Genomic DNA, 11,493 nt, shown 5'->3' on the forward strand with positions numbered 1-11,493 from the left:
GGATCCATGGAGCTGCAGGGGTTCTTGAGGTGGACCCGCTGTCTGTCTGTCCACGAAACATTGAGCACTAGGAGTGTTGGGCTCACTATTGTGTTCATAGATTTAACACTTCACCTTCTAGTCATCTTGTAGTCAAGGGAAGACGGTTCAATAATCTGTAACATATTTCTCTCTTTGGCTGCTCTCATTGGTTAAACAATAATAATAAAAATAAAAATGTGTTGAACATAGTCTGAAACTGATCCAGGTAGTTACATTTTTGATGGAAATGACCTGAATCAATTGTTTTACTTGAATATATGTATAAGGCCAGAAGAGAACAAATAACCATGTATTTTAGGCAAATGGATATTCACCTTCTGGCATAAAGTTCAAGAGAAATATAGACTTCACTGTTTTTCCTGTACAGTAATTATGAAGCAAGTCAGCCGCTGGTTAACTTAGCTTAGCATAAAGACTGTAAAGAGCTAGCCTGAATGTCCACAAGCAACAAAATACGCCTAGAAGCCCCTTTGAAACTCACTAACTCTTAATATATTGTTTAATCCATAACCAAAGTGTAGAAACTAAAATGTTGTTTTAAGGAGGTTTGTGTATGACTATTTCTTGGCTGCGACCAGTAACTTCCTGGAGTCTCCCCTGGTTGCTTGGTAACTGCTCAGTGCCAATACATTGTTAACAATGTGTCATTTTTATACTTTGGTGCACATATAGATTAAAAAAACAAGACCTACTGTATTGCTGGAGGTGGGTTGTGTTGTCAGCAGAGCCTGCAGGCTGTTTTAACCAATCATGCTAAGCTAAGCTAACCAGCTGCATGGAGTGGTATCAATCATGTCATTTAACTTTCTGGCCGAAACTATTCCTTTAATCACAAGGATATTTCTTCTTGCTTATTAATAGTCTTGTGACCCCCTCAGAGATATCTAAAACACACAGTGGAGGAACTAATACACCACAGAAACTAAAGCGATAGTTTTCTTGGTATTAACAGTAAACTAAATATATATATTGTGCTATTTATACTTCTATCTTTAAACTTGACACTATCAGCATGGAGACCTTGTTATTTAGACAAAAGAAAACGTTTATTTGTCTGGCTGCAGTGTAGTCACAGACAATATAATCCAGAATACTATGAAACAGGCTTTACATTGTGTCATACAAGACTAATATTTTCATTTGTAGTTAGAACAACCTATCAAGGTTCCTAACAAAATGTGAATATCACAGACAAAAACAACCCTCAGAAAAATGAGGACATAAGTGTGTTGCCAGTTTTTAAATATTAACATTTACATTTAAGCTTCAAGAGGAAGTTTCTGTATTCTGATCATACAATGCAAAAAGCGGTCTTAGCAATGTTAAAATGTAACTTTTCATTACAAGGGGCCCGTCAACCAAGGCTAAAAGACATGATAGTGAAATGTTCCCAGAGGAGACTTTCAAGTTGTTGCTTCTTAATGTGGCTCCTATTGTAGTGAAAATCAATCATGATTTATTAGTTACTTCTTCTAATTCTCAGTGTGTTATATTTACATGAATGTGACATACTTCACAGGGGAGCTATTAAGCATGTTCAGTAGTCCAAAGCTTCATGTTATATTGTGAGTAGAATTAAGAAGACTTGATTATCTGCCATATTTCATATTTTTAGAACATGCACTAAAAACGTCATGTGCAATGTACATTATGGATGCAGAACCAGTCCAGCACATACGGCAAAATAATCTGTAATTCAACTAAATCGCAGAATAAAATAAGATATATGCACATACCCAATGTAAAAAAAAAAGCTACTTTTAGGTTGAATTTATTTTGAAAATAATTTTAAAAAATAAATTTAAAACACATTTTGTAATATCAAGGCATATGTAAGTCATTACGTGTACTCTCATCTGTTCCCAGTGCAGTGGAAGATGTCAATAAACCTGATGTCTAAAATGAGGAGGGGGGGGCGCAACCATGTTGACTAACAGATGTCTTACAGACACGTATGTGATATACAAGGTCTCTTATGCTTGGCTTCAGCTGAGACAACTGGCATAGAAGCTCTATCTCTGGACAACAGCCAGTGCTAAACACACTTGCTCCCTGTTCTGCTCCTCCTTCACGTTGGCGAGCAGTGGCCTTTATTCATGTGAGGAGGAGGAGGAGGGATAGTCACATGGGTGGGGGCTTGGCTTGAGTGAGTAGTGGGGATGTACCCCTACTCCGCTCCCTCCCAAATGCCGCACAGAGCAGGGATTCCAGTGTCGGCCATCTGTGAGGGATGTAGAGACATGGAGGTGGCAGCTCCTCTCAACAGGAGCAGTTTCCACAGCCCTTAACACTGTTGAGGACCTCCTCCTGCAATTTTTTCCTCTCCTCCTCCTTCTGGGATAGACGCTCAGCCGGAGGCTCGGGCGAGCCCTTGTTGCTGTTGAGGATCTTACTGTTCTGGGTGTTCCACAGCTCTGCGTACAAGCTGCCAGGGGTGCTGAGGAGGGCGTGGTGGTTTCCTCGCTCTGCCACTTTACCCTAGCAGAGAAAAATAAAAAGGAAGACATGACACCTCAACTCGCAGTGCACATGAAGTTAAAATGAAGAGACCATGAAGACAGAGCCCTATAGTTAGCATCTCACCATGATAAAACAACACTGACCACACTCTCTGCGGAGAGTCAGCTCCCCCCTTGAATCCCTGCCGCCTCCCCAACAACTGTTGCAAATCCCCTCGCAAAAAAATGGACTCGCAGAAACACGCACGCAACAAACACACACTCCTCCCACACAGTCAAACACAGATGAAGACACCCCCTTCCCCCACCTCCCGTGACCATGCAGGGGTGTTGGCATCATCTTTAGTGCACCCGAGATGAGCACGTGACTGCTTCCGCTCGTTATTTTAATGAGCACCCCAGGCAGTCCTCTGCTGGTGACACCAGCAGCAAACGGCATGGCGGCATCACATGCAAACATGCCTCCTCGCCACGACCCTCTGATCCCTGCCATCTGACTCTGGAAACATGGAACGACACATGCTCACTCGCCGCAGTTCAAAGAAACCTCCTCTCATTTTGTTCATATCCGACTCCAGTACTGGTGGAAAATGTCACTTCATCTGTGTTACATTTCACATGCATTCTTACTTTCCAGATAATAACTGACTACACTGTGTTTTGGAGCTTCAGTGTCTCGAGCCCAACCCGTTACGTACTGCAGCATTTTCCTCTTCCCTCGAATATTTCTCTGATGCACAATAAAATAGTGACAATGCACCAAAAATATTCACTGTCTCCGCATTTCTTAAACAAGCTTCATGTCTCCATGGCACCTTCAGCCTGACAAACACATCTGACCAAAAAACATATAGATAAACCATTACTCTCTGACAAGACATGCTTAGTCCTGGTTGAGGCCTCATCAGCGACTGGGAAGCTGGCCCATACATTATTAGTCACAGAGACAAACAAGACACGCCATCTGACCAAAACAGCAAGTCGAGTCTGACTGCTTTAATGAGCCCTTATGGAGAAAATAATACATTCACTTTTATCAACAGTGTCCTGTTGTTGTTGAAGTTAATGAGAAAAGCTAAACAAAGCATGTTTTCATCACGTACATTGTAGAAAGGTATCTCAAAATAAATGAGAGGAGGCTTGCTAAATTCTTGTCGCTGGCAGATACAGTGCGCTGAAGGTCACACAGAGTGCAGGTCATCATCCTTCCCTTCAATGGTAATTGGACTGGCAATTAACACAGCGCATATTTTTACTTGCAAACTCTAAACCTTCATATTATTTTCTTTTTATGAAACTGACATTACAAGTGGAAATGTTAATCAGAGAAGGCATGGGATCAAGTAAAAAAACAAGTGGATGAGCTCTTACCTCGCTGAGCACGATAATCTCGTCTACGTCTACGATTGTGGAAAGCCTGTGGGCAATAAACACTGACGTCCTGTCCTTCACCATCTCCTTCATCGAAGTCAGGATGTTCTGGAAGCACACAGAGGCAATAGCTTGATCACTTTGTGAGGATTTGAAAGAGTATCCCCTGTTCAAAAAGACAATACTTCCCCAGGTTTAAAATAATGGTGGTTTGAAAAAGGAGTAAGGAAACAAGTGCATTAATGACAAGATATATTTGAAATGTACTCCCAAACTTTGATTTGAAGGAGAAGCTAAGTCAACAGAATGTTGCTCAGCAACATCCACCTTCATATGCTTTTTCTGTCTTTGTTTAGATATGATAATTTTAAAACACCAATGTGATGAAAAGCAACTGAAAATCTCAATTAACCACATCTACTGTCCCACTCTTATTTCTGAAGTTCAGAGAGGGCATACTGAACTTTCTCATTAAATGTAACATTTACAAAGACTGTGGGGTTTAAGCTGAGCTGGAGATTAAGTAGGAGAAAACAGTGGCAGGTGGCAGGGGAGAACATGGGGGTGGTTTGTGTGTGTGTGTGTGTGTGCGTGTGTGTGCAGAGGGGGGGTGTATGTCAAAGCACGCATGTGACGCAGGACTGAGCTGAATTATTGTGCACCTACAGCAGGTGACTGAGTGGGTGTTTGTTCTGCTAAATGTGTATGCAAGCACAGGGAGGTGTCAACCCCTACATGCAGCACACAACAGGCATTTGTGGGCATGCTAGGTATGCATCCCTGTGTCTGTCAGAGCATGTATGTTCATACACTGTCGAGCCCACCTCTTCTGTGATAGAGTCGAGGGAGGATGTGGCTTCGTCATACAGGAGGACGGGTGGATTCTTTAGTATTGCACGGGCGATGGCGACACGTTGCTTCTCCCCCCCTGAAACAAAATAAAAGACGTCATAAATAAAAGCAAACCGGGTTAAAGCCAAAAGGATTGAAATATGTGAAGATACAGCACGTCTATCTCTCTGGCCCTACTCATCAGACCTCAAACGGATGAATGTGACGAAGAATCAGTCTGACTGTCTTCATTGCCTATGAGCTGTACGTGGCCTCTTGAAACTAAACAGAGTTCAGCAGATATAAATATTGCTGGCAGTGGAGAACAGCAGTGGAGAAAGTTAGGAGTCTCACAGACCAGACTGCCCCCTCCCACCTGAAAAAAAGCTAATTGGCAGCCGTCAGGTACAGTGAAATTAATGAGAAGTTAGTCATGTCTTTATTTTGTCCGTTCTCTCACTCAGTCACTCCACAAAAATAAGTCTGTGCTGCCAGTAATTGCATCTTGAATGTTGAGTGAAAGTGCTCACACACTATGCGTGTTAAACGCTGTGTATTAACGTGGGCTAAATGAGTTGCAGAGTGATGCTAGGAGCCAAATACTACAGTCGTGTGCTATCACTGCAGATCAAATGAGGCAATGTGCCATTAAACACGTTCACACACGACACAGAATATGACAACAAAATAACAATGGTGCAGCTACAAATTACTACTCATAATGAATCTCATAAAATAAAAGGTCAAATGTAATAATTCAATTAAGTTTAATCATCTACTTTTCTTCCCACCTCACAATCAGTCTTGAAAGTAATTTTGGACTGAAACAGAAATTTTAATATAAACTAGAGCTGTGTAAATTTAAATATTCCTCACTACTGTGTCAGTCACATTTATTTCTGTATACATGTATATTCTTGGCAGCAGATTGAAGACAAAGGAGCAGCGTCGGAAATACACGAGAGCAAAGGGCAAAACTGCCCCTAAGAAATATTATGTTGCCCCTGATATCACTAGGAGAGAAGCAAAAAATGCCCCCATAATTTCCTCCAATAATTATGATAATTTAATGAACTTGTCAAAAACATCGTAGTCCTGACCCGGTCCAGTTGCCATATCATGTTTTGGATTTTCGCCTCGATGTTGCGTGTGCGTGATGAACCGAATGGAGCGCTTCTTGACCTCCTGTGGGTGGGAGGAGACATTTTCGTCGTCAACCCAGCACACGTTGAATTCTTCTGCGGACTTCATCAAGGGGAGCGACAACGTCAAGAAATACGTGGCCATCGCCTCCGGTGAGTGATAACTAGTAGTAATTATTTTGAAATTATTTAGTTCGCTTTAGCTAGCTAGCTAGCTAGCTCTGATGGTGCGTTAGCTCCAAAGGCTCGCTTGCTAGCTAGCGAACATTAGCCAGAGTGCAGCCACATCCTCATGAGTTACTGCCATCTTGTAGTTCACAACAATCCTCTATTTGGGGATAAATAAATTAAATTGTTAAGTATGTTATAATATATAAAAAATGTATCATTGTTAATAGTTGTTTAAAAATTGTTATAACAATAAATAACCATAAAGAAATAAGAATAACATTTAATATGATTGTCTGATTTCTGACAAAGAAAACACTTTGAATCTGTAGACTACTGCCTAATAGTCTTCTTATTGTCATTTGATGACAGTTGCTCATATACTGTAAGCCTAAATAAGTATATTTATTATTTTGAACAAAGGTTCAATGTTATTTCACAAGTTTCAAAAAGCGCCCCCAATTTTTTTATAAATGCCCCTGGATTTCAGTCAGTGGGGGCAAATTTGCCACCGAAATTTTAATACCCTAAAAAATAATTTCCTACCCTGCAAAGGAGTGCTACAGGAAGGAGTCCTAAAACCCAGTTAACTTGTCTCAAAATCAATTTTTTTATTAGAGATTTTGTAAAGATGCCTGAAATGAGGTCTGTGGTTCACACTGCTCTTGTGAATTTGGATGTTTTTCCTGTCTTAAAAAGGCAGTTGCTATCAAGTGGCTAAATGAGACACAAAACGTAATCACGCCGCCGAGTCCGCCTTCACATCCTCATTGAGTTTGTACTTGCACTCATGCGACCGTGGTGTAGTTAGTTTATAGCCTAATCTGAAGCTTTTTACTGCGTGGTTGGATACACGCTTCAAAGTCATAAAAACGTTGTTAATTGGTTAAGATTGTCACAATTATAAGAATAGTGTGAGGAAGATTTAGACTCCTGTACTTTGACCATTTTGTAAAGCACACATTGATATTTTTGAAAAAACATTCTGATAATACCATACCCAAAGTCATACACCATATCACAATATCAATATTACATTAGAGTGGAAACTATCAGTTAATTAATCTGCAACTTTCATAAAAATATAATTGCTGAACTCAATCACCGAACAAACAGCAGAACATTGTCTGTTCCTGCCTTGTGAGGATGTTCTGCTTTTCTTTTTTGTACATCACTGTAAATTTAACATGTTTTCATGAATGAAAACCATAATTTTAAGAATTGACATTAAATCAATAATGAAAGTAACTGCTGCAGCCTTAGACTAGAACAATATACTGGAATAAAATGGTGCCTTGAGTACGACAGCTGTCGCACATGCTCCAGTAGTTTCTTCCCTCAGGCCTTCCGGGTCCTGAACCAATGACTTCCACCATCTATGACTCATAATTATAATTCATCCACCTGCCATACATTGCATATATTAAATGCACCAGCCATGTCATTGCTTCAATTTCTCTGAAATGTGCTGTTATACTGATTAATTGCCTCTTTGTAACATATAGTGGTGATTTGTATGATTGTGTTGAGACAAATATGCATGATGTGATGATGATGATGATGATGATGAGGTTTTAAATTATTTCTGGGTTTCAATTGTTTTAACTTAAGTTTAGTGTCCAGGGGAATGCACAAAACACACAGCTTATATGCTGGCTTCTGCAGAGGAGACCATATTTAAACAGTAGTCATAATGTTGCAGCAAACCTGACAGCTTCAGGCCCCGCTCCCCAACCTGGGTGTCATAGCCATGGGGCATCCTGAGGATAGCATCATGGATGCCTGCAAGACGAGCCACTTGGTACACCTCCTCTGGAGTAGCATTGATGTTCCCATACTGCAGGTTGTAGAAGATGGTGTTGTGGAACAGAACGGCATCCTGACAACAACAGTTAAAGAAAAAGAAATTATGCTTTAGAGAATACTATTATTGCAGCAGAGGACTGCAGATACAAAGACAAGTAGGAGGGAGGAAGAGAACGCAAATGACAAAAATACTGTTCATGTACCATCTGTTCAGATCAGCCTCTGAGCTCACTGCAGTGAAAAACCAAACATAATTCAGCTTATTTCTAATGCTGTTGTTAACTAGTAATGTTGTTTTGTTGTATGCTGCCCCCTTGTTGTATATCATTATTTATTAATAATTACTCAAATACATTACATCTATTCATGAGAAGTCGTATTTAACAGTCATTTCATTTGTGGGGAAGAAACTCAAAATAAAGAAAGACAATCAATGTGCTTCTGATAAATAAATAAAAATGTTTGTTATGTTTATTGTATTGTGTGAGTGTCTCAGACCTGAGGTATGACCCCCAAAGACCTCCTCAGGCTGTCAAGGCTGATGTCTCGGATATTCTGCCCCGCTATGTAGATGTTCCCCTGCTGGGGCTCATAGAAGCGGAACAACAGCCGCACGATGGTGCTCTTCCTGCAACGAGACGTGGAACCAATCATCAGCATCATTCTGTCTGTGAGCTGCACCCCCCACAATCTACTCATGATATCTGATGATAAGACGGTCTGCACACACACACACACACACACACACACGGCTAAATGTTTGACAGTCAGTGTGAAAAGTGACCTACCCTGACCCGCTGCCACCAACTATAGCCACCTTCTTCCCAGCAGGCACTTCGAAGGACACTCCTGTTAAGACTTTTTGGCCCTCCAGGTATTCAAAATAGACGTCCTCGAAGCGGATGGTGGCATCCTGTGGTGTGACGGCTAACGGTGGGGCGAGCTCCCTCTCCTAGAGAAAAACCATCAGAGGGTTGAGACAGAGAAACGGAGAGAGAGAGGAGACGGATACAGAACAGTCACTGGCAGACGAGGCCCGGCATGATGCAACGTTACTCCAACACCTTGTAAAAGGGGTATAATGCTGGAGCCATGGGCTGCATAAAGCAGAGACATTCACAGCGAATTCCAGAGGTCATTTCAACTGAATCTTCAGACGCTGCCCTTCATGGTAACTGAAGGATCAATAGGCGTGAAAAACTTTCAGTACATACCGAGCTGAGGCACAGTGCTGAGATGCAGCCAAGGTCAGCAGTGAATAAAGCGCTTTCCTTGCCCTGAGAGTAAAAGCCCATTTGGTTCCTTTTCTATGCCATCTGATAACAACATAATCACCCACAATCCAACTCAGCCAGTTAATACATAGTCCATTAGTATAAACAAATGATCGTTTTACACACCCCCAAGATGGAAAAAAGCCAAAATTATTATTATTTCTTCTTCTTGTGAAGCAGTTTCAAGTAAGGGGGTGTTTTAAATGATTTTACATCTACATAATAGGCCAATGCGTTTCACAAAAACAAAGCATTCAGACAGTAATGGCCTGCTGGGCAGTGCCATTCCACAGGGAATCACAATGGAGTGGAGTATTACTGACGAGTGAAAAATAACTGGACAGATTCATTTCTCCTACTATAATTACAGGATGGAGACGGGAATGGCATTCATATTTTTAGGCATCACATTTGCACTTCAATGTGATCTTCTGCCGGAAGATGGGCTGTCGTCTTGTGTAAAAAAAAAATAATAAATAGATAAGAATGCAATGAAATGTCCAACAAAAACAATTGATAGCTATGACATTGACGAAACAGGACCAGCGTGTCCAAAATCTGAACAGCTTTATTAATTTTTAAAGAAAAGGATCTAGTTTCAACTATGACTAAATAATTCTGTGCTTTTTAAAAAGGTGAATTCAAAAATACACTATTATAACACTGCAGTGTCACACCCCCATATACAGGGCAGTGCATGTTCCTTGAAACTAGAATGGAGATCATCAGAAATTATTTTGATAATCATTTGTCACTAAGAAAAATGGCAACACTTTTTTGTCATATATGATAGTATATTGAATATCTTTGGGTTTTGGACAGTTGGCTGTATAAAGCAATTTATAATTATAATAATTCATAGTATTTCACAATTGTCCTATATTAAATGGAGAAAATTATGAATTGATCAATCAAGAAAATAATTGGGAGATCAATTAATTCTGCCCTCCGAGTGTGGACGGTGAGCACAACAACAACGGCACATGTAGAAGAACAGTTTCAGCCCTCCTGCAACAACTTGACAGTCAAAACAGGTGCGTGTCATTAGGTCCTCTAAACAGAGGGTGAATGAGCACCATCAGTGATTGAGCAGATGATCTCCACAAACAGCACAACAACAACAACAGTCATATATCATTACAGTCACATTATAAGATGGGAAGATCCCTCTGGAACACAACAAAACTACACAAATAAAACAAGATTGTGTGTTGTATTGAAAACCTAACTGAAATTAATGATAATAAAATCATCAAAATAGCCAATCACAGTTCTGCTGCGACTTGTCATAACATCCCCACCAGCGAATAATGTCATGCTCTACAAGTAGCAAAAGATGAGTAAGCTTGAGTCACATCAAGCATGTAATTACTATGTTTGACTACAACCTATCATTTTTTACAGGCAGTCATACGGCCTAGAATAAATCAGTCATGTGTTAAAATCTGTTATCACTTGTCTTTTTACCACCATTAAGCACTGCTGTTGGAGAGAGAAATCTCAGAAGAATCAAGTTTTTCAGATTTAATATGTAACTCAGTTTTCACGTGCTATTCTATACGAGCCTACTGATCTCTTGATATAGGAAGAAAAAAAAAAACACCTTTAGTAACAGTATCAGGCCGACAAGTTACCTTGATCTTAGTGTCGATGCTGAGCAGGGTGAAAAGAGTGTTCATGTCTATTAGGGCCTGCCTGGTCTCTCGGTACACCGTGCCGAGGAAGTTGAGCGGGAGGGAGAGCTGGAAGAGCAGGCCATTCACCATCACCAGGTCTCCCACGGTCATCGTGCCTACAACAACAGTGGAACTTAGACATGCACACGATCCAGCTCTATTGTATCATGTATGTATCTTTGAAAACAAAATAAAAAAAACAACACTCAAATCATTTTTTCTTTCAAGTGGTGAAGGCAGACAAAGCATGTTACATTCTGAATTTATCTCCACCCGCTGCGTTTCATTTTTTGCATCAAGGCGGTTTTATTTCCTATTCATGCCACTTTTTCATGCTTGCTGTGCTTTGTTCTCATTCGGTTTCCATTATCGGGAGTTTTACTTGTCATTTTCTGTCCGTTTGATTTTGTAAAGGGTGTTTTTTCTTATTTCCAAACACACATTTCTTTCTATTGTGCTGTGGACACAGACCACAGGCATGAAGAGGAACATTCAGGTCAGGTGACCTCACACACACTCACCTGCTGCAATGCCCTTGCTGGCCAGCACCATGATGGCAGTGAGGCCGACACTGAAGATGGCACTCTGGCCAAAGTTGAGCATGGCGAGTGTGGATGTGGTTTTTAGAGAGGATGACTCATAGACCTTTAGGTATCCATCATACTTTTCAGCTTCATACTTCTCATTGTTGAAGTACTGCAGCCAAGACGAGAAACAAGCCGTG

The 11,493-nt window shown here is 40.7% G+C and overlaps 1 protein-coding gene across 1 annotated transcript in view; it reads right to left on the reverse strand.

The window, feature by feature from the left end:
* Positions 1-1,066: 1,066 nt before the first annotated feature.
* The window catches only part of abcb7 (ATP-binding cassette, sub-family B (MDR/TAP), member 7), a 25,363-nt gene continuing 14,936 nt past the window's right edge, over positions 1,067-11,493 (reverse strand). Inside the window, exons 9-16 of the mRNA XM_034544041.1 lie at positions 11,291-11,465; positions 10,728-10,885; positions 8,608-8,771; positions 8,318-8,447; positions 7,721-7,892; positions 4,697-4,800; positions 3,873-3,980; positions 1,067-2,520 (exon numbers count right to left, since the gene is read on the reverse strand). Coding sequence (XP_034399932.1) covers positions 2,302-2,520; positions 3,873-3,980; positions 4,697-4,800; positions 7,721-7,892; positions 8,318-8,447; positions 8,608-8,771; positions 10,728-10,885; positions 11,291-11,465 — 1,230 coding nt within the window. The 3' untranslated portion in view covers positions 1,067-2,301. The remainder of the gene's footprint in view (positions 2,521-3,872; positions 3,981-4,696; positions 4,801-7,720; positions 7,893-8,317; positions 8,448-8,607; positions 8,772-10,727; positions 10,886-11,290; positions 11,466-11,493) is intronic.

The sequence above is a fragment of the Cyclopterus lumpus genome, chromosome 10 (assembly GCF_009769545.1).
Source record: "Cyclopterus lumpus isolate fCycLum1 chromosome 10, fCycLum1.pri, whole genome shotgun sequence".
Lineage (NCBI taxonomy): Eukaryota > Metazoa > Chordata > Actinopteri > Perciformes > Cyclopteridae > Cyclopterus > Cyclopterus lumpus.